This window comes from Gobius niger (genome assembly GCF_951799975.1).
Source record: "Gobius niger genome assembly, chromosome: 5".
NCBI classification, from domain to species: domain Eukaryota; kingdom Metazoa; phylum Chordata; class Actinopteri; order Gobiiformes; family Gobiidae; genus Gobius; species Gobius niger.
In genome coordinates this window covers 36,434,246-36,458,211 of record NC_136856.1, presented here as the reverse complement: position 1 = coordinate 36,458,211, position 23,966 = coordinate 36,434,246, and the positions used below count along the sequence as shown (strand labels likewise).

General features: G+C 42.8%; 1 protein-coding gene across 1 annotated transcript; it reads left to right on the top strand.

The window, feature by feature from the left end:
• Positions 1-1,358: 1,358 nt before the first annotated feature.
• Positions 1,359-23,586, top strand: LOC306963076 (uncharacterized protein; the record flags this gene model as incomplete). Its single annotated transcript, XM_079556530.1, has 9 exons — positions 1,359-1,382; positions 15,805-15,958; positions 16,026-16,102; positions 16,186-16,372; positions 16,445-16,693; positions 16,831-17,002; positions 17,066-17,214; positions 21,195-21,299; positions 23,582-23,586. 9 exons carry the CDS (start codon positions 1,359-1,361, stop codon positions 23,584-23,586), a joined length of 1,122 nt encoding a protein of 373 aa, XP_079412656.1.
• Positions 23,587-23,966: the final 380 nt, after the last annotated feature.

The window sequence follows — 23,966 nt, the reverse complement described above, 5'->3', positions numbered from 1 at the left end:
CTTCTATTGACCGTCTGAAAGAGCCTCAGATCATGTAAATTCTCTGCCAAAGGATCAGCTCTGAGCTTTGTTCATGTGGAGCAGCTCCATGAAGCAGAGGAATAAGATTAAATGAGATTATAATGAATATTATCAATGCAAAGTCGACTAAAACTAGACAAAAAATTGAAGATATTTTTTTGACTAAAACAAGACTAAAATTTAATTACATTTTTGTCAAAAGACTAAGACTAAAACTAAATTAAAATATGCGTCACTGCGCCACTAGGGAGAGGACGTTGTTTAAGAATAAGAAGCCGACTGCAGCTGTAGCTCAAATGTTCCAATAAGCTAGTTTTCTCGCAACTTCTGCATAATTCTGCAACTCCTCCACAGCCAATATGACAGTTTCTGATCAATTCATTCCTCTACATTTGGTAACTTTGCGCATTCGAACAATGTCCAACGCCGAGGCTGCTGCCTCTCTTTCCCCGCCCGCTCATCTTAGATCTGCGCCCCCTCGCAACCCACCACCTTCCGCAGTAGTGGTCTGGGGAAAGCATGGGGAGGGGGCGGCACCACAACATCGCAATGTGAGTCTGTCCCCCCCCTCCTGTCCTGCCCACTTTTTGCGCCAGGTATGACACTGAAGATTGCAAGGAGCGCCACCCGTCTGCGCACCCGTCTGCTTTACAGCCTGCGCTATGAACCACAATATATGGGCCTCTATCTCTTCTCTTATGGTTCCAAAATTAAACGCAAAAGTTTATAAACTATGTAAAATAGGTGTGCAAACAATTTTCACCGCGATGTTGCTCCGCTCCCCTGAGGCCTAGGAAGTTGTGGGAGGGCTCATTCTAATGCACTGACTGAGCTCTCTATCACTTTAGGTCCCGGAGTTATCGGCCGATAGCGATATTGAAAATATCCTAAAATCGGTCAGGCCCTAGTTATAGTTTTACAGACCTTCCTAATAATTAACAATAACAATAAGTAATCTTCTGTCAGGTAAATAGTGCTAGCAACTTTCTTGACCACACTGACCGGTGATCGCATGACAAAAAACTGTACTAATTTCAACGCCAGCAGCAGCGAGGACTGTGACATTTGTCCTGCCGTTCCTCCGGGAGGATGACTTCATCTCAAACTTCGATCTGCTGGTCTCACCCAAACCCACTGTTAGCGTCTTCGAGGAACATGTCTTGGATGTGGGACGGTTACTTGGTGGGAAAAAGCAGACAGTAAAGTGCTCCTTTACAGGCTCAATAAGGCATAATAGGAATGCTAAGGTCGAAAACATGAAAAGTCAATTCAAATGTGCCCAAAAAAAAGCCCATAAAATACAGAATCAAGAGCTGTTGAAAAGAAGTGATTGGGTCATGAGCCCCGCATCCCTGGAGCAGGTGAGAAAACGCCACTTTTACTGCAGCTTTCCACGGACAAATGTTTCCTCACGCACTGCCACGAGAAATCACATCGGAGCGCCTCCCCGTAATAAAGCTGAGCGGAGCTGATATGAAGATAAACTGCAATATCTTAAACCTATAGTGCCGACTGTGAATAATACATCTCCATTCCGACGGAGAGCGCTCCCCTCAGTGGGCCGCGCGCTCGGTAAATGTTATTACTCAGACGCAGACGGAGACGAGGAGGTGCAGCAGAATGTTGATGCGAGAGAAAACGCCGGCACTGTCAAACAGTTCCAACACCGGCAACTGCACTCAGCATCGAGCCGCTCATGTTAAAGGGGAGACGCAGCTGGCCAAACCCAATGTTTTAGCTCAACAAAAGTGTCACGGGGAAAGAAAGAATGAAAGAACGAGTTTCATTTACACAATTAGCTTTTTATTGAGTATGGAATAGTTTTATCGATTGGACTTTCACAAAGCAGCTGCATTGAAGCCACACATCACCAAGAACAATGCAAAGTGTTGGATCCAATGGGGGTAAAGCCACTGGACTCTAGAGCAGTGGACACATGTTCTCTGGAATGACCAATCATGCCTCTCCGTCTGGCTCCGATGGACCAGTCTGGGTTTGGCGGTGCTTGTCTGACTGCGTTGTGCCAAGTGTAAAGTTTGGTGGAGGGGAGATTGTGGTGTGGGGTTGTTTTTTTTCCAGCTCCTGAAAGGAAGCTGCGCCAGTGAAAGGAAAAACTGATTCCAGCGAAAATCAGTTGAAAGGACGAAAGGAGAAGCCGATTTTAAAACTGGATTGGACGCGCTCCCAACTTTGTGGGAACAGTTGGCCTGTCCGGTGAGATTGGTGCGCATGAACCGGATTGGCCTGCACAGAATCCTGACCTCAAGCCCATTGAACACCTTTGGACTGAGAGCCAGGCCTTCTTTGTCCAACATCAGTGCATGATCCCACACGATGTGCTCCTGGGAGAATGGTCAAAAATCCCCATAAACACACTCCTAAACCTAGTGGACAGCCTTCCCAGGAGAGTTGATACTGTTATAGCGACAAAGGGCTTCAAAATGTGACACCGCTTCAGTAGCAGCAAGGCAGGTGTCTGAATACTTTTGGCAATATAGTAAAACAGTATTAGCTGTTGGAGCTTAATGGAAATGTCAGCCGGCTCCGTAAGTTCCTTGCTCTAATGAACTTTCCATCGAAACTAGGGCTGCACAATTCTGACAGAAATACAAATTAATTCAGATTCAAATTTGGAATTTTTATATTTGATACATTTAAATGCATAAACCGCTAAAATGCTGAGTGAAAGACACTAGGGCTGAAACAACTAATCGATTAATCGGCAACTAATCGATTATTGAAATAGTTGTCAACTATTTTAGTAAGTGATTAATCGTTTTCTAGTAAACAGAGACTTAAAAAAGAGCAAAAATTACATTACATTTTTGATGGAAACCTACTTTGTTTTTCAAGTTTTTTCTGTAGTTTTGTACATTGAAAATTTCATAAATATCTGTCTGTGTCTCATCCAATTAATAACGCAGAATTGGAACTACGAGCCTCCAAAAAGACTCAGTTTAAGTTTACTCCACCAACATGTCCTCAATTGATGCTGTAGCTTTATGTGATAAAAAAAATGAAAAAATGCAATTTTCATACACCATTCACAGCCAAGCGATTAATCGATTAATCGTAAAAATAATCGGTCGATTAATCGATTACCAAAATAATCGTTGGTTGCAGCCCTAAAAGACACATTCTTTCTCTAATTGCCTCACATTACAACAATGCACAATTATCTACTTTTAAAAATATTTAGTTTTTAAGGAGGGGGTGGGGTGAGCAGTGTTGTTGTCTGTTTGGAAGAGTGGGTGGTTGGGTGGGCGGGAACTGCTTTTAATCTGTAAAGCACTTTGTGTTACAACTTTGTATGAAAAGCGCTTTATAAATAAAGTTTTGATTGATTTGATTGATATAGACAGTGCCCTCTTCTGGAGGAGTTACACACTTTAGAATCTGCTTTAGGGATAGATACAGAGGGCATCTCGTCATAGAAGGGGGTGTGGCTTCGCCGAGGGGGGAAATAGAATCTGTAGAGAAAGATATTTTCTCACAGCAGATTGTTCAGTAGAAGTGAAAAAATGGCAGTTGTAGCTAGTGCTAGCTAGCTGTTAGCATTAGCCCGATGCCAACATTCTCCCTTATTCATGTATTTATGGGCTGTTCAACCACTTTGCTCCTCCCCATGTCTTTGTATCTTTATTTAGCAGAAAACTATATTCATAATTCAGCGTTTGTTAAAGTAGTTTTTGAATAATTAGAGAAAGTTTAGATTTTTCTCCAAATTGTTTTCCCCCTTAACTGTTTTCAAACAGATGCCGTCTGTATCTATACTCAGACAAACTTAATCTGTTGCAGCTGAACCTGAGATCAGAGGCTCCACAATCTGTGAACATCTATCACTGAAACGCCAGAGACAGAAGGAGCAAAAAGCTCTTGAGGTCAGGTTATTGCAGTAGTCATATCCTTGATTGTGAGTCGATATCGGTAAACTTTGCAGCCCTATTTGCAACTGTTTTGCCCCTTTAAGCAAACATACGCTTGTCATTCTGACCTCCAAGTGTTTGTCTTAACTCGCACTACATCGCCCTATTTTTATTTTCACCCTACTTTAAGGCTATTGTAAATATAGGAACTGGCTCCGAAAACCTGGCGGAATCGCTAGCAAGAACGAGCTTCAGTTACGCTACGGGGAAAGCCACATCCATCCATCGCTGTTCTACAGTCTGATCGCTGCCTCAGTCGGAGGTTTTCAGCTCTTTCTGCAGGAGAATAGAATCTTTTACTATAGAGCTCTGATGGGATGATTGGGGGTCTTTCATCTCCCCCCGGTGTCTTTGGCCAGAAAACCACACTTGCAACTTCCCCTACCGCCGACCTGGCAGTCCCAATACACACTAATGGAAAACATCTCCCTCACTGCTCTCGGTTGTCGACAAAATCGCTTGGGGCTCGTTTTTCTGAGGTTTATGACATGGAACAGGTAAGTCCTGACGGTATTCTGTCTTCAGCTTGCATTTTGTTGATGAACATTTTAGCAAAATGTTACAGCCAAGTTTGAGTGGAAAAAAAAAGATCTCCATTGTGTAACTGGATGTACAATTTCCCTCTCTCCCTTTGTCTTTTGTGTCAGCGTAGCATTTACTCTCACGGACAATTAATGAGTAAAAACACAACATGCTACGACACCTGCAGTGGCCTCTCTGGGCAAAAGTTACTTAGTTCTGCTTTAATAACTGGTTGTGCCGCCCTTTGCATCAGTAACTGAAGTTAAGTGTTTGCGATAACTGGTGATGAGTTTGCCACATCACGGAAGAGGGATTTTCGCCCACTCGTCTTTGCAGCATGAGTTTGAACTCTGCCATATTGGAGAGTTTCTGTGTATGAGCTGCCCTTTTAGAGTCACACCACAGTCAATTGGATTTAAGTCTGGACTTTGACCTGGCCACTCCAAAACTTTAATTTGTTATTTTTGAGCTGTTCAGAAGTGGATTTGCTCGCACGTTTGGGATGCAAGACCCAAGAGCGCTCGAGCTTGAGGCTTTGAGCCGACGGTCGAACGTTTTTCTACAGGAATCGTCTGGTAAACAGCAGAATTTATAATTTCATCAATGACAGTAGGTTCTCCAGGTTCTAAAGCAGCGAAGCCCCAGACCATCACCGTGACACCTCCATGTTTTCATGTGTACCTCCAGTCTTTTTTGGGTGAAATGTTCTGCAATATCACTCAGAAAAAAACAGTCTGGCAGAATGTGCGCCCTTAAATAAATGAGTTGTAGATCCAGAGTAAATGACGTGTGCGTGCGTATGGAGAGGGTTCTCGCTGACAGCACGTCTGCTCTGATTAATGCCCGTGTGAAAATGTTATCAATCACCCGTGGGTGCTCTCTGAGGAGACGTCTCTGTCTGTCACTCAGCACATACAGTATTTAAACCCACCTTTCTGCGAGTATGGAGGGAGATGGACACACGTGTGTGACTGACTCCTGAAAATCAGGAGGAAACGGGTCGTGTGGTGTGTGACTGACCGCACGACCTGTTTCCTCCTGATTTCCAGCTGTGAAAGTCAGAGGTGCACGTCCCTATTGTTCCACGTGCACAGCTTTGTCAGACGCTGAAGTGAATCAGCGGGTCGTCAGAGGAATACATCGCGCTGATTTGGACTCATACTGAGTTAGACGGGAATCCATCTGACATCTCGCCCCTTAGGAAACAAACCGTCATATTAGCATTGCATGGTTTGAGCGGTTCTTAAGCAGCACACACGCTGAAAGGGTGTTATGTGGCAGACTGCAACATACAAATCACAGAAACGCTGTTAGTCTGGGAGTGTGTTCCTACAAATACACTTACGATAGCAGCCGGCTTCACAGATCTCTTTAACCCCTTGGAATACCTGAGGCCATATAGGACCCGCTGTTATGGTCCAGGCATTTGGATGCAAGGTGACACAAGGGGGCGCCCTTCCAACCTTCTCAGTGGAAATGTGAATTGACTTTCTTCAGAGTTAGACTTTAGGTCAGACACCATGAGTGACAGTAACATGACGCTAATATATCGTGGTCTTTACTTTATGTAAAAAGGCTGAGGCCTCATTGCTCTTCAGTCACAGACCGGCAGGTGAAGAAGGAAGTCATGGAGCTTCTGCTTTGGACACAACTTTATACATGCGCTGTAAAGTCTAAAACTAAAGTATGTAGTAAACCAAATAAAAAGGAGATGGAAATGATAATTATAATCACACTTATTAAAGAAATTCACAACATTTATACAAATAATGGTTAAAATAATATCCATAAATATTATCTGATGTAGAGTCATGTTTGTCCCGGTTCCTCTGAGTCATGATGGGTCATGACAGATGTGGACAGGACTGTGGTAGATCTACTTCACTTTGGAGAAAATAGTTACTATAGTAACTGGAGTCAAAGAAATGAACCTCATGATCCTTCTGTAACATGAGACAAACATGACTTTACAGCAGATAGAATTGACAAGATTTTTTTTCCCTTCATTTATATTAAAAATAATGGGTTTTTACACTTGCACTCTCTCATTCTTAAATGCAGCAGAAGTTCGAAAGATCTGTCTAATGCAGATTCACCATGACTTCCTTCTTCACCTGTTGGTCTGTGACTGACTGAAGTGCCATGTTGCCTGAGACTTTTTGTTAAAAAAAAAGATCACACTTGTAGCGTCATGTTTTAGCGTCATGTCACTCACGGTGTCTGATCTAAAGTGTAACTCTGAAGCCAATCAAATCACAGAGACTCAGAGTGGGTTGGGCTAAAATGCGCCAAACGCCAAGATCCAAGATCTGAGACAAAAACAAATATTTCAGTGCTTTAACAGGTTAAGGAGCTTTCTTCCCCCGTATTGTCTGGAAGGATCATTAATATATCATTAGATGATGTTCAGTGGCCATTGGATGTGAATCAGCTAAAAGCTAGAAGGTCTGGCTTCGATTCCCACCAAGGACGGGGCCTTTCTGTGTGGAGTTTGCATGTTCTCTCCGTGTCTGCGTAGGTTTCCTCCGGGTACTCCGGTTTCCCCTACCACTAAAAACATGTACAATAGGCCAGGATGAATGAGAGTGTGTTTGAGAGTGCACATGAGGGACGAAGGATGGAAATTAGCCCAAGGCTAAAATCCGGTGTGGCTTGTTCATTAACATGCAATGTCCCGACCCAATAAACCAATAAAGTTCAACATAAACTTAACTTTAATCCGACCCACAATAAGCAGAAACTGATTTAACATTTGGATCAGAAATCACTTATGTATATGCCCTTTTTTTTTATCATGAATATTTTCCAGTGGATGTTTGGGTGGTTAGAATAGCGCCTTTGCTTACCATCCCCATGGCCTGTAGGAGCCCATAGCAGTGGTTCTCAACCTTTTGGAGCCCGACCCCCATGATAACAGTTATCCTCGTTGTTTAATCCGCTTATACCAGGGTCCCACAAATGTAACATTTATAATAAATGTTTTTTTCATTTACTAAACTCACTAAATATGCCAGACTACCGGGACTATTTTATGTCAGTTATTAGCCGGTCACTGAAGGCTCGTCTCAGAGCGAGTCATTCTCCGCAGCTGTTACGAGGATCTCAGTCAGGCTCAACCAAACAACATCAGCACAGAATCACAACACAACAGGACTAACCCGGCACTTTTCCGTGGAAGTAAACACCGATATGCGGCACTCGTGGGCAGGAGTTATTTCACTTTTACGCTGTTTAACCTGAAGCTAGCTAGCTAGCTCAACCAGCTCAACTGTTTATGGAAACAGCTGCGGTGGAGTCGCTCACACCTGGGCCCCACGAACTGAAACTTTTATGTTTGACTTTACTAATCCAGCCAAATATGTTTAAGTGCAGGATCATTTTATGAATAGTTCCTTAACCGTTTTCAATAGAAATGGAAAGCTCATATTTTATTAACAGTAGCTAACCTAGCTGCTCACTCTCCTCTACTTCACATTCATCAAACGTTTTGTTTTGGCCAAAAACGTTGAAATTAACACAAAATCCATCTCATACGTTCCTGTCAGTCACTAATTACGTGTTTATCTGATTCAGCTGTGTCATGCGTTGCTATGGCGATGCCCACAGTGGAGTGATATCCCAGTGATTTAACTACTGGACTACGTGTGCGGTTATACCAAAATAATGCACGCTTGTTAGCGCCCACCAGCCAATCAGAATCCAGTATTCACCCAGACCATGGTATAAAGGGGTTTGTGACCCCCGCCCGGTCACACCGGTGAGAAATCGGAACAATAGCCTACGTAATTATTAAAAAATAAAGAAAAAAACAAATGGCTAAAATACAATTCATCAAATTCTGAACATATAATGGCGCTCTGGTGAAATAGCACACACATGCGACAATAAAATATTATAATATACGCTAAAAAAAGTATATTTTATCTACATGATCTGGCGACCCCCCCAAACATGTCTCGCGACCCCCTTGGGGGTCCCGACCCCCAGGTTGAGAACCACTGCCCTATAGGATCAATTGTTTTTTAGGTTTTCACTGCTGTTTGAACCATCTCCATGGTTACTACACATTCCATTCCGAGAACCTACCAGAAACCCCAATAAACCTGAAATAAAATTGAGGAGCCACCGGCATGGAGAGTGAGGGCGCTAAGCTAACCACCCATTTAGCCACTGGGTCACGGAAAGGTTAAATATCCACAAATGTATATATTGTTTTTACATAGATCTGTAACCATTATTTGCATCATCTAAATCAGGTCCATGGGTGGACAACAGCTGGAAACATCTGGATCATTCATAACTTGCAATGTTTGAGGCTAAACGCTGATAGATATTGGAGACATTAAATGTAAAAACAACAGAAGTCCTATTCACACGAGATTAGAATGACCTGGGGACGTCGGTAAAACTGAAATTACCGCCGGACGTCAGATAATATTTATGTGCGTTTGGACGGGATAAGCAGTGTCAGTAATTTCTGGAAATGATGGATAGATAATGAACACTGGATGAGGACAACAAGCCTTTAATTCATTTGTGATGCGAGTGCTGACTCTCAGGTTTGCTTATGTGGAGTTTCTCACCACAGGGCGCACGCTACGATGAACGACATCGGCGTCACGTCTGTGGGATTTTGTTCTGACCATAAAACAGCACTTTCCTTTCTCCTTTAATCCGTTCGCTCTGAAACAGCCTCTCCCGTCTAAAACTCACGCCAAACACGTCCAAACTTTCCCTCATAGTCTCCATGTTGGTTTGTCTCACATCGCCATGACAACAGGACTGTACTTCCGGTTCACAACTGTCTAACCCAATAGTTTTTCTCTATTATACACTTTGTACTTACTACTTTAAATGGATGAGAAAATAACGGAATTTAGGTTGGAGTAAAGCTGTGATATTATCACTATTGACTAAATGTGGACATAAATATATTGGTCAAAAGACATTTTAAGTAGTTAAGTGTTTTTATTTATACTTTATTACGCTGGTTATAAACTGACATGGCAGATTCGCGCAGGACTAGAAACTCAGAAGACGTTTAACACCACCTGGTCACATGGTTCAAGACATTGTTCCGCCTAACTTAACTACATAATAAATGAGATAATGACTAAAATCAGATATCAGCAGCACACGTCATCTGTTTTCCTGTTACAAATGTATTTGCTTACGATGTAGGCCAATGGTGATGACAGAAACGTGCTACTACAGGAAATGGAAACAATTCTTGTACACCAGCTGAGAACCACTGATGTTCAGTATCAACTTTACAATCATTCATGTGTGAAAAGTGATCTTTGTGGAGGGACTAGTTGGTGAGCTAAACCACCAACCTCTCACTTCGTTGTTTGTTTGTTTGTTTTGTTTGTTAACTTTATTGTCCCCGTAGGGAAATTTGTCCTCTGCATTTAACCCATCCTTCGATGCCGCTGGGGCAACCCGTAAGGAGCAGTGGTCGACGGCAGTGCCGCGCCCGGGGACCCATCTCCATGATGTGTTGTACTGACAAGCTGAACTCTCAGGCTGAATCATAGTCCCTGGACACCAATGGTCAGTGGCGGCTGGTGAGGTACACTCTATGTGTGGCTGCACAAGGTTTTACTATCAGATCTACTAAATGCATTTACCACCACCTGTCAGACTAAGAAGAAGCATGTGACCACATATCAGCAAATACCCACCAGCCAATCAGAGTCGAGTATTCACACAGACCATGGTATAATAAAACATAATCCACACAATCTGTTTGGATCTGCAGGAGTTGGTTCTAATCATTAACTTACTCAGTTTACAAGATTGATCCACACAACTGCTTTTAGGGAGGATTTACTGAGAAAAAACTCTATTTAATCTGTCATTCACAGGCAAAAACTCTGTCTAATCCCACAACTGTTCTCACATCTGCGGTGCACTGAATGACCCGGATGCTAGAAGAACCCTTCAGACGGCAGTCAAACAGCTCCAAAACAGAATTTAAACAGCAGATTACTTAACCCTCAGCACAATGATATGAGGGTTTATGTCCCGCTAACGTTAACAACAGCTGAACCTGGACAGATGTGAACAGTGGTGTCAACATGGTCTCACCTGTAGCATTGAGGAGCGAAAGGTCCCGTTGTAAGGAGTCGTCCAAAAAATGAAGAATACGTGAGTAATCCACCGGTGTTTACAGAGAGCTCATGCATTTTATGTGAAAGTAGTCGAGTAGTTCTTAGTCAGAACTAGCCCTTTTTTTGTTTGTGTGGTAAAAATCATGATCAGATGTATAAAACTACAATGGTTATACACATTCATGACATTAGGCAGTTAGGATATAAAATAAACTATAATAAATGAAAAATACAACTTATTTTTCTTCTTTCTCTTGTCAAAGAATGGCAGTAGGGGCTTAGCCCGCCTCGCCGTCCCTGACAATGGTTATACATGACACATTTTCCTTGATTCAAACAAAGCTCTGGACTAACTGCTGATGTCTGCTCTAATCCTGGAGCATATTCTGACAGCTCTGTTACATTACTGCCGTCCTGATTAGATACACACATGTTTCCTTCTCAGCTCTGATCTCACACACTGTACAGTCCAGTGGTGTGCAGAAAGAGGGGAGCACTCTGAAGTCTGCAGCCCCAGGACAGCAGCTGATTCTGGGCAGTGGTGATGAGGAGGACAGCCTGATTACAGATTGGCTCCATCCAGTTCTTCACTAAAAATATCACATCTTAGAGGCAGACTGTGCGCTGGGCTCCCACTGACACTCGGCAGGTACTTCCGACTTTAGCTCCCATGTCTCTATCCTAAAGCCGGTACATGACACGGCTAAACCGAGGTGCCCCTGCTCACGATAGACACGAGTCCTAAAAAACTAGGACCCGAAATATCCAAGGGAAAAAAACAATTAAAGATATCAATTGGTCTTGATTAGTGAGGATGGATTGCTTTACCCTAAACTGAGCAGAGACCTTCATGTGCACCTCATGGAGAGGGACCTTAGAGAGTACCAGGCCCGCTGCACCCAGCGCCGGAATAATTATTACATTATTGGCCCAACAACATGAAAATCATAAATGTAATAAATTCAGCCAATAATGTAATAATACTTTTATCTGACTTTGAACCTTGTTTTTGTGCAGTTTTCTCTCAAATGTTCGATGAACTATTTTTTTTTGTCTTCCCTCAAAATTCATCACATAGTTTTTTGTTTTATTCACTAGAGGTAACCACGGTAGGTTGCCAGTTCGAGTCCCTGCTCACACAGGTGCATGAGGTCGCTGTGTCCTTGGGCAAGACACTTCACCCGTCTTGCCTGTGTATGAGTGTGGCATGTAGGAACTGATAACGTAATGACGGCCAATAAATGTAATCAATTTGTCCAGTTTCAAAATGTAAAAAGCCGATAACAAAATAACAATTTATTCCATTAGCCTGACGATGGAAATCGTTCATGAAACAAATTCAGCCAATAACGTAATAATACATCAATCTGACTTTAAATATTTCCATCACCTTTTGTATTTTACAGCTTTTTGTTGTTTTTCGCAAATGTTTTTGGGTGTTTTTTTCACTTGACCTAACCCACACGCCCACTTTGCCTTTGTATCAATGTGGTGTATGAATGCGGTGGGATGGGCTGATACTAAAGTAACAGGATAATGATTAAAATAAAAATTATAATAATACATATATATATGCTTGTTGTCTTGACTAAATCTTTCCGTTTCTGCTGCAGACTACTATTGTAGCCACAGCTGCCCTGGGGTAAACCGACCATCACTCACATATGATCATAAAAACGATTCACTAACTGAAGTTTGTAATTTCACAATTCTAACAATTCTCTTGAATTGTTTTTGGTGGTTTTAGGGAAACATTTGCATAATTTGCAGATGGCTCGTATGAAAAGAGGAAATCAATCAAAGAGAAATTATGATTTTTGTTTTTTGCACAAAATTGCAAATGGAAAACATTCAAATGTAAAAAATAACATTTTATTATTGAAGTGTAAATTTCACCTTTAAATCTGGTGGTTCAACTTACATCAAGACCTGGTTAAACTAAAGTGAGGTACGAGCCGCTGCGGGTGAATAGGGAAAAATAAATAAATGTAGAGACATCAATTTAAAACCTTTGCTGAACATTACTGATATAAATCTGAGGAAAAAAATGTATTACAAGTTCTCTCATTTTCTGTTTTCATATAGAAATCTAAATAATCAGCCATTATAATAGTAAGAGATAAGATAAGGATTAAACAACTTGGAGCCGTGCTATATAATTTATAATAAGGGACTTCTGAACCGCTCTTTGTCTGACCTGTCACCTAGGACCTGTTTGTCATGGGAGACCCTACCAGGGGCACAAAGCCCCCGACAACAGAGCCCCCAGTATCATTCGGGCACTCAAACCCCTCAACCACGTTAAGGTAGCGGTTCCAGGAGGGGACATATGGCTGCCGCTGTATGCAAATACAATAACCACTAAAGTAAAAAGTGGTTCAACTTCCCCATTCTCCCCTAAGGCGCGATCTTCATTCTCATGCTTTAGGGTCATGTGACATGACATTGTGTGGAGTTCGAATCTCAGCTTCCACAGGTGCAGTCGCTGTCGTCGTGTCCTTGAGCGGCTCCTTGACGTAAAATCGCTTTGAGCCTTGTGTGGGTGGAGAAGTGCCGTCTAAGAGACCATTTACCGTTTCACCATGTGTGCCGTGTGTCAGGAGCCACTGTCTTATCGGCTGAGCAAAAGTGTAAACAGAAGAGCTTAAAGAACAACTAACCCCAAAATCAACTTTTTTGTCTAGCTAAGTTGTATAAATGGGTATCTTATAGTGTTGTCTACATGTATCTGTCACTATTTTAACAATTTAGTGCATATTTGTTGAAATCCTGTCTTTGTGTCCAAAACCGTCTGTGTGGCGCCATCTGCACCTTATCGAGTGCATTACATGCTTTACTGTTGGTTTCCTTCGTGATTAGCTCTGAGCGGGGCGCTTACGTCAGCAGGAGGGCGCCGACGTCAGCGGCCTCTCTTCTGTGGAGTATAAAATCAGCCCACTCCGCACACGCCCCCGTAGCGAGTTGGAGTTTGGAATAGCGAGTGTCTTTATATCGATTTTCAGGTTTGCGATTTATTAGCGTAGCTTTTAGTTAGATTTATTACATAGCTTTTAGTTAGATTTATTAGCATAGCTTTTAGTTAGATTTATTAGCTTGTCGTAGTTTAGATAGTTATTAGATTTAGTTGTAGTTTAGTCTTAGTGAGAGATTAGTAGCATTTAGCATAAGAATTAGCTAGGTTAGCTGTATTTAGTGTTCTGTATTGTGTAATATTAGGTGTAGTGTTGTAGTCTTGTTTGTTAGGATGGGGAGAAAGTGTAGTGTTGTAGGTTGTCATAGTTCTGTAGGTTTACATAACTTTCCTCAGGACTTAGAAATTAGGCGCCAGTGGCTGCGCGCAATTGGCCTGGGGGAAAACTGCGAACTCCCGCCTCGTGCTGGAGTTTGCAACCAACATTTTACTTGCTATTCCTTCGCCAACTCCTTGGAGTTTGAGCTGGGCTACAGTAAGGTTCTTCGTTTGAAGAATGAGGCAGTCCCCACCCTTGCTCTTCCACGACTGAGCCCACCGACACTGCTGCCCCGCCAGCAGGACGATTTCAGGCGCCAATCTGAGGTGAGTGAGAATAACAACAACCTAAAACTGCTACTAATGTCATGTAAGTAGAATTTCGATAGTGCACGTTGAAATAGATTGTAGTAGTGTCTCAAACAATGCGGGATCTGGCGTGTAAATAAACTATGCACTGGGTGAGGCTTGTGGCTGCGTGTGCTCCAAGCGGTGCGCCCCGCACTCATTCAAGGCAAGGCAAGGCACTTGACTTGGGCAGAGAAACAGCAGTCTGCATCCATCAGCTGCCTGGCAACTCTCTAACCCCGCTCAAACAGAGAGCTATGAACCGCATGAGACGGTGAGCTGACAGTTACACCGCTGTATATTATGACATGTGAACTTTTATAGCCTTTTGTAGCTAGCGGGAGTGGCTAATGCATCAGTCTGCACAACAAAGTTACGCTGAGACCGCGCGTAATTGTGCTTGAGACTGAGCACCAAACTAGTCTACATTTTCGCGATGACAGTAGCTTTCATATTTGACAACAGCTGCGCAAAACGTGAGTGCATCTACAAGCTAACCTATAAAGCTAACGGATAGCTATCATTTAATGTGTGGCTAAACTGACCGGGCAGGTGCCCGTGGCTCCGCGCGCGCTCGTGTGATATGTGATCGTGGTCAGTGAGGGGCGAGAGGGCTGACCACTCCAGGTGGACCGTATGGTTATTGGGTGCTCAGGTGCTGGGATCCATATGTTGGCTTACGTTCACTAATCTGCATTAGACAACAATTAAATGCACTAAGGAAATGTAACACATTACCCTTCTTCTGTAGTGTACATTTTAAAAATAATATGTATTTTTACGTTTTCAGCCAGTGACCAGAGAATTTGGCTGCCAGACTGATCCAGTCATTGTAAGGCATGCAAGTGTCCAGGCCAATGTGAAGCCGAGCAGGCGAAGCAAAGGTGATATCTATTTTTATTGTTTATACAGTCATTTTATTTCTAAAAACACTCTGTTTTGTGTAAATGATAATTACGGCCATTTTTAACATGTTTGTTTTTTTTGTTTGTGTTTTGTACAGCTACTCAAGCCCGGACCGCTTACACAAGCGTCGGTTGTGGTACTGAGGACCTGATGGAAATCCCTCTCCCTGACAGTCCCAGAGCAGCCTCTACACCTTTAAAAAGGAGAAGGTGTGAGGTGTCTGCGTCTGACCCCAGCTTCCACATCGATGACAGTGCCAGCACTGTGAACTGTTCAAGGTAAAAAGGAAATCTAGCTTTTTAATAGAAAAAATATATACAGCGTCCTGGTTTTTTGAGGGATGAAATATCCTTTATTTTATATAGCATTCCCACTGAAGTCCCTCCACACAAGGACAAAAAATATATTGTTCACGAGGACCAACTGCTGGAGCTGTTCAGGCGATGTCCTGTCTGCACTGGTCGCTGTGCTGTGGACACGATCAGTCGGCACACTGCTTCGGGTCACTCAACAGTGTCCTCGCTGTGAGTTCTCCAGTCAGTGGTCCAGTCAGCCCATGGTGAACAACATCCCAGCTGGAAACCTACAGCTCTGTGCTGCTGTGCTGTTCACCGGCTCATCATTTAGCCAGATTTCAAAGGTACAGCACAAATTATTTTGTTTGGATTTTGTTTCCATCTATTATCAGTTGATAACCTATTTTTTCCTTTTATAGTTCTTGAGGGCCTTCAATATTCAGGGACTGTCAGAGCAGTGCTTCTATAGGCACCAGGCAAAGCTCCTCATCCCTACGGTCAACTGGCAGTGGAAGCTGGAGCAGGAGGACCTCATCAGGGAGGCTCTTGAAAGCGGCTCTGTTACACTGGGTGGGGACATGCGGGCAGATTCACCTGGTAAATACATTTCATTAACATTTATCAGAAGTAAAAGTCAGCTAACGTACAACTTGCATTCGTGTAGGACATTCGGCCAAATATGGCAGTTACACGATGATGAATCTCAGTAATAACAAAGTCATTGACATCCAACTAGTCCAGGTAATGGAATTCAAGGAATGTTTCAATATGTAATTTGGGATCACTCTGCATTTCAGCACCTAATTTATTTTTTGTCTTATTAGAGCAATGAGGTTGGAAACAGCGTGCGCATGGAGAAGGAGGGCTTTGTGCGTAGTCTGACTATGCTGGAAGAGAGGGGTGTCAATGTGGAGGCCATTGTGACGGACCGACACACCGGCGTTCAGAAGTTTTTAAGGGAGGAAAAGAAGGAAATCAGGCACTACTTTGACCCATGGCACATGGGAAAGGGTATGCATTTGGGGAATGCTGTGTAATATTATGGTTATTCTGCATTTAGTAAATATGTATTTTAAACTCTAGGAATTGGGAAAAAAATTGATGAGCTCGCAAAGAGAAAGAGCACCCAGGACGCTGGCCAGTGGAGAAAAAGCGTGGTAAATCACCTCTATTGGGCAGCTTCGACTTCCTCCTCGGGACAGGAGGCTGTCGCTAAGTGGACGTCTGTGGCCAACCACATGCAGAATGTGCACACGCACGACAATGCCCTGTTCCCTCGGTGCCTACACGGGCCTCTGGTTGGGGAAGGGTCAAGAGTGTGGCTCAAACCAAGTAAGTTTTGCATTTGTTATCAGTAATACTGGCCCTCTACTCATTGTATTTTATGTACATTTCAAAAATGTAAGGTTGGCATTGTCATTCGAAACAAAAATTGCTTTACAATTATGTCATGGTAATTTACTCTGTAGGCACAGCAGCATGTGAGAGGCTCAGTGACATTGTGTTGGCTCCACGCTTTGTGAAGGATGTGGAGAAAATCAGCCCGGTGTACCACACGTCAACCCTTGAGGCCTTCCACAGCCTGATAATTAGGTTCTCCCCCAAAAGTGCAGGCTTCTCCTTCAGAGGAATGTTAGCAAGGTAATACATACATACATTTAAAAAAAAAAAAGTTGTGTGAATCTGTACCTAAAAATGTTGTAGGTTGCAAATTGCTGCCCTGCACTACAATGAAAATGCTACAAGGTCACATGCTACAACACTTGAAGGTGTACTGCGGTATGCGATAGTGTACCCAAAGTACAAACGTGGCGACTACACCGTGCGAGCCTTGAAGACCAGAGCTACCTCAGGTATGTCACATTAAAAACAACACAACCAATGCTTTTACAAAGACAAATGTTTTGTGCTTTGTTTACAGTCTACATTGACCAACTAATGGCCCTGCTGTTTGAAAGTGTGGTTGAGGATCCTCTCCCATACCAGGAGCACACAGACAAAGTACCTGTGCCTGAACCACTCTGTGCCCAGTATGAGAGGCCAGACAAGCAGGAGGCTGTGAGCAGGCACAGGTCCAGATTTTTCAAGAGGACATAAGGTGAGCATGTTAAGTTTTGGCTTGATTATTTTGTGTGGCAAATATAATACGTAGATTACATAGCTAGTTTATAATGCTAGACTATAGTGCTAGTTTAGCAAATGTAGAATAAGTAAGGATTAAACAACAAGAAGCTGTGTATTACACAGGTTTACTGCACAACGCAGAGTCAGTTTTTTCAGATGATTTATCTAAAGCGACTTCCACAACAATAGTAGCTTAATTTTTAATCATTACTGTGGAAATTGCTGCAGTGGAGTGATATAGAAGATGATTTTCAGACGAACTGTGCGATTACAGGGAAATAATGCACCAGTTACCATTAGAATTCTCAGATGATTATGGATTGACTGTGGAATATGCATTATTATATTTTCAGACTGGCCTGGCAGTATGGAACAAAATCTTTTCAGAATGCAGACTGTGTTGCCTGAGAGAAGTGGCTAACCATGAACCAAAGTCCAGTGGATGAAAAAAGCCCGTGTATGAGTGGTTTTCTGGATTTTCCAGCTTGAGGTGTGTGCAAGACAGGACTGGCCACTCATTTGAACTGTCATAAGTACCTGTAGGTGAGCACATCACAATATTGCTCAACTCGCATTAAAATTCTAACAAATGTAGCATAGGAGTATTGTATTTTACACCAGTAAGTGGGAGAATCGTTTTTAGTGTTGACCAATAAATGCATTTGTTGACACCTATCATTTTGTTTATATTACTATTTCCCCAAGTGGTTTATATTTCTTCTCATTGAAAACAGTTTTTTGCCTTATTGAGGACTATATTTTAAATGTAAATTAGAATGATGCTAACACATCTTGCACGCAAAAATGTATGCTGAGTTGTAACAGACTTTTCTTGTCCATGCAGAGTCAGAGGTGGAGAAAGAGGTGGAGAAAATGCATGCAAACCATTCTTCATGTCCACTGTATGTATCGGATCACACGGTGATGCATTTGATCAGTATATTGATGACAGACTTCCCTTTTAAAGTAATTCATGTCTTTGTGTGTTTTTTTAATTTTTTTATAGCATTTCAATTCACATTTTCAGACGACCTCTCTATCGGGCAAAGAAAGAATGTTTCTGGAAATGGAGGCACATTGGACAAGGACAGTAGCCAACCACATATAGAACGATGGGAGTAAACATTGCAATATGAAGAATTCTATAAGCTGACATGCCACTGGACAACATAGTAGATGAAATCAATGTTCCATGCAAGATTTAATTGTAGACACTGATCAGCAATCCAAGAACAAAATGAAGCCTTTAGCTGTTTCTGTCAGATATTTCACAGGATGGTTTGGTGAGGTAGAACCAGCACCACTTTGTCTCTAGAAGCTGAAAACTTAATGGTGCATGTGTAATTATTTTAGTTGGTATTGCTGGATTGCAGGTTCTATAATGTGATGTCACACTCCCCAGTGGGGAGGCAGGAGCCAGTTTTTCATATTAACTGCATTACACTTTCACAAGTTGCAGCCAAAAAAATAAATGTATGAATTACAAAAATGATCACTAATTTCAGTCACTGGGTCCATTATCTTTCTTATACAAGACCAAACATTTCCTCAAAAATGAAATAATTGTACCTCTATATAACATTATAGGCCTTTAGAACACTAACCTGCAACCCAACAACTGTATAGCCATAAGAATCAACTTTGTCTCCTGTGCATTGAGAAGACCTGCATGTATGCATGCATGCAGCATACTGTACATGAGCTACTGCTACTTGGTTAATTTAAGCCATCCTGTAGCTCAACTGTGGATGCAAGAATTCAGCTTTACTGCTATGTTTTTAATGCCTTTTCCCCTCAAAACTGTAATTATATCAATCTAAAAGGCGTATCAAAGTTTGATGGATGATCGAGCCACATTTAAAAATTCAGTTCAGTGTGTTCTAGTTCTGATTCCATAAATTAAGTATTAAACAGTCAAGTTCGATATTGTATGGCAAGTATTAATTTAAATTGTATTTGTTCAATTTGTTTATTGCACACATCTAGGTAGACTAAGTGAATAGAGTACCACATGCAGCTTGATCCTCAAATGAAATATAAACTGTCATTATTGATTGATTGATATTGTCGTAGTAAGATTAACAAAAGAAAAATTGCATTGGGTAATTGCAATGTTGTAAAAGCCAGGAAGTACAAAATTAAGTAAGAAAACTTACCAAAAAAATAAGATCTATCATTTTCACTATTTCAACTAAATAAGCATACGTGTAAAGACTTTATTATAGCCTTTACTCATCATTTAGTGGTAGTTCAGTGCGTGTGTAACATTGGTTAAACCTGTAATTCACTAAATGTAGTAATAATAGAAATGACTGTGGACCCAAGAGCCTAATGTTACAGACCCTTAGTTAAGCCTTTAGATAAACATGGATGATTTATCTGCTTTATCTTCAATGACCAACCGAAAACTATTTCTAGGACAGTGTTCTTGCACAATATTTTTTTTTTTATGTGACATGTTTTGTGCACTTTGCTGTGAGAGAAATAAAATAAAGCTTTGTAATACATATAATCAAGTCTCTATACCTCACACATTCTCTGCTTGGGACACTGAGATACATCTGCAATGCTTATGCAGACCACAGTGAAAAGTCTACATCTAAAATAGATCGGTAGATTCTGAAAGCAGCCAGGACAGTTACGTTTGGTCCCTTAGCTGCGATGCTAACATCGATCTAGCTCAATGCTAAGCCGTTAGCTTTGTAAATGACAGCGGAATCACTAATAAAATAACCCCGCGCCTCAGAGCAGTCTCGGGTACAAGGCCACTGTCTGCCACGATGCCTGTCCTGTGTAAAGAGAGCTGTAGAGCTGTCTCACCATGTTGCTAAATAAGTTAGCTCGCTGTGCTCGAACTTTGTTTACGAGGAGCGTTGCGAGTGCATCATTAGTCAAATGACTCAGGCCTGTCAATCAGACCCCGAAACCCCTCCCACCCCTCACCCCTCCCGCGTGCCCCTTAGTCCTCCAGGCAACGCCCCTTTTCTGTTGAGATTTTCAAATCTGACACTCTCAGGCTGAGCCTCTGGAAGGGGGGGTTAGATACCCTTTAAACACACAACTTTATGCAGAGCTTTGTATCGCGGCTAAACAGGATTATTGTGAGCTGAAGTGGATGTGACTGTAGTTAAAATGTAATTAAAAAGTGTCCTCCAGGCTGTCAGCCGCAGCGACGTGCCGGTGAAAGAGCAAACGGATTAACACATTGGCGAGGCTGATTCAGTCTGACTGTCCTTGATGTCTCCGCCGCAGCAGCGCTGAATAAACAAAACAACAGTTGAATTAAATGTGCGCGCGCCCGTCCGTCTGCCACTCTCGCACGACTGCGGACCGGACAACAGCGCCCAACAATGGCCAACCCGCCGCCAGGCCAGATCAAAGTCTTTCGTTTCAGACACATTTCAAAGGTGCGCGTTCAAAGCCCGTGAAAAAAACATCAAGGCAAGGAGAGGAGCGTCCTCTGATTGAAATGTGGGAAACAGGCGCCTCATCGGAGCGGGCAGAGGGGGAACAGGAGCGCCGCGGGGGCTGGAGGACGGAGGGGCTTGATTAGAAGGGGGCTTTCTGACCAACCGGGTCCACTCAGACCCAAGCCCACAGAAATGAGAGACACTCAGTTTGAAAACGTTACCGGTAAAGTACCATTGAAATTGACCACATATTAATGCAGGATAGAGCCACGTTTAAATGTTTGGTTTTTATTTTGTAGACTTTCTAGACCCAGCTCGTCAACAGAAATCGATAACTGTCATCAGGAGAGACCACTGGACTCACACGGCCGACTCCGAGCTGTGCAGTGAGCACTTTGGTTCAGGTAAGTGAAGCAACGCGGAAACATTGTAACGCAAACGAGGCTAGGCTACAAACAAACGCTAGGCTACAGTATCTGTTTACCTACGTGAATATACTCTGGCCTTGGCTGTAAGCTCCAGTCGAAAAGCTTTGGGTGATGCCAAACTGGAGGAAATGTGCTCGGTTAAGGTGGGGGGTAAGAGGTTAGAATGACTGACCCGTGTGAACTGCCCGTTGGGGAGAGCAACGTGAACACACTTGTCTTGTTAACGTTACCCCGATCCATAGCTGATAAAACCATAAACTATCAATAAAACACGACTCATAGTAGACTAAAACAAAATAATATAGCGCTACTGTTTGAGAGATGAGTGCCGACACATGCTAACGTTCGCAAAAGGCAACCAGATACGTTTATTTGTTTATGACCAATGGGCGCTGGCTGCTCTGCTTTATGACCACAACACTGGGGGCCGCCATTGCTGTAGTACCTCCATATCGCCACTAGGCCCCCATTGAAAAGCATTGGAGTTTAGACACCTTAAAAACAACTTTAACGCCTGGTTTCAATTTTTTCAATTCTAGACTAGGCTAGATATTCCTCCTGAGATATCGCTGGGCTAGTCACAATTCATGAAACCAGGCTGTTTTCGTAAAAATAATTTTTGAAATCTCGTACTTAATGAGGCTACGGTGAAGATCCCGCCCTTATGCCCTTTTTAGGAACATGCTTCGTCAGAGCTGGGGAGGGGAGTCTGTAAATCCGCCATGAATTCCCCCTCGACCGTGGTCATTATGGTAAACGGGGAGGAGTGACCATAAGACGTCCATTATTTTTTACAGTCTATGTTTATGACGTACCCTTCCTGTGGCCAACAACATTTTGCGCTTCTTCACCTGACGCATCTTGGCGTAACCCACCCTGAGATAAAGCAGTGATAGTCCGGCTTTACCGGTGTATGGAGAGGGATTATGGACCACATAAATGTAGATAGATGTCTGCAAACGTTAAACGCGGAGAAATGTCACTGGTTTTAAGTGGCGTTAAAAAAAGACAGACAGTTGATAAGGATAAAATCTCAAGGTTTCGATCTTCATTGTGCATCTGTTCAGCTCATCTGCTGTCAAGTCTGCAATTTTTTGATGTAGCATCTTGAATGCAACTAGTTGAGACGCAGATAGATACTGTTGCATTGGCCAGCGGTGTTCAAAATGGCGGCTAGAGCTACAGAAGTCACGTGACTGAAATGCATGTATAGAAAGAAACACAACTCCAGTCTGTTAAATGACTGTCAACAGGTTGTTTTAGCATGATCTGAGATTTCCAAGCTTACAGTCATTCGAACTACGTCAATCATTTGTGGGGAAAATGCTGTTTTCTTCATTCCATTTTAGTGGGTGACAGGTCGGCCCTGTGAACCACTACATTATTGCGGAAAGACATTGTTCTGCACTGCCTTTGAGTCATCCTTTAGTGACACTGGGGGATCCTGTCAGGACTGGACCTGTGCATGTCTTGGGATGATGGGGAAACATAACCTATCCGGACGCGGGGAGAGCATGTAAACCCAGCAGGCCACACGCTCCGAGACTGTCTTGCCTCAATCTCCGATGGATTTCCTGATGTGTTTTGTTCATACAGCTGCATGGAATGATAATAACTGTGTGTGGCCGCGATGTTCGTCTGACGAGAGAACTCTCCTCCAAGAACGTCCCTGACAGGGGGCTTTGTGAGAAAGCGCAGTCTTTGGACAGTGTTTGTGCGCTGGTGGGTGATTTCTTCAGTGAGCGGAGTGTTTTGGAGTGCGGAGGAGGAGGGTAGGCGTCGATCTCTCCGCAGAGCAGCAGGGGCCTCGAAACACAGGCTTTTCAAGATTTGATTTCTCTTTGTCCTTCCTTTCTCCTTCCCAGAACTCCCTCCTCTTTCCCCCCTCGCTCGCTCTTTCTATCGCTGCCGCCGCCTGCGTCACTCACAAAATCTGTGCTTCGCTGAGCGGAGTGTGTCAGCGGCACAAGGACAGGCAGGCACATCACTTGTGAAAATGCAAACGAGAGCTCCTCCGCGGAGTCATTCACCACATGGGCCAATATTCAACTGACATAAACAAACGTCAGACCTCCATCGTTCTCCCAGTGCAATTGTATGAGCTGTAGAAGATTTGAAAGAACTCTTCACGTTTCAAATTCAATAATCGACACCCAATTTGGTGATCTGTTAATCTTGCATTTCTGTAGACTGACCCATAATTACTCACAAAGTCTTTCTTTAAACTGAGTTTTCACCTCGTTTTAATGTTTCCTCAGGATAAACATACCTGGAATATTTAGATTTGTTCATTCAGGTGTGAGTCATTTGGCCATTTCTTCAGCTGAATCACTTCAATTCAAGCAACCGGACATGCTATCCCCGAACCGACAGCAGGGCGTTCAGGATTTTACTCCATCTGCATTTATGAAAGCTGCTGTGAATAGAAAAATGAAAGTTTGACTCCCCAACCAAAAGAGATGCAAACCACCGAGAAAGTGTTGTTTCCATACATATTATCTTCTGATTGGTATGACAGGGAAGGACAGCGAGTAAAAGTTAGTATGTGACTGGATCAGGTTAAAAACATTACGTGGGATGTAGCGACTTTAAGTGTTCATAACGATAGGTGATTTTGTCTTGAGGCTAACGGCTAACACTAAA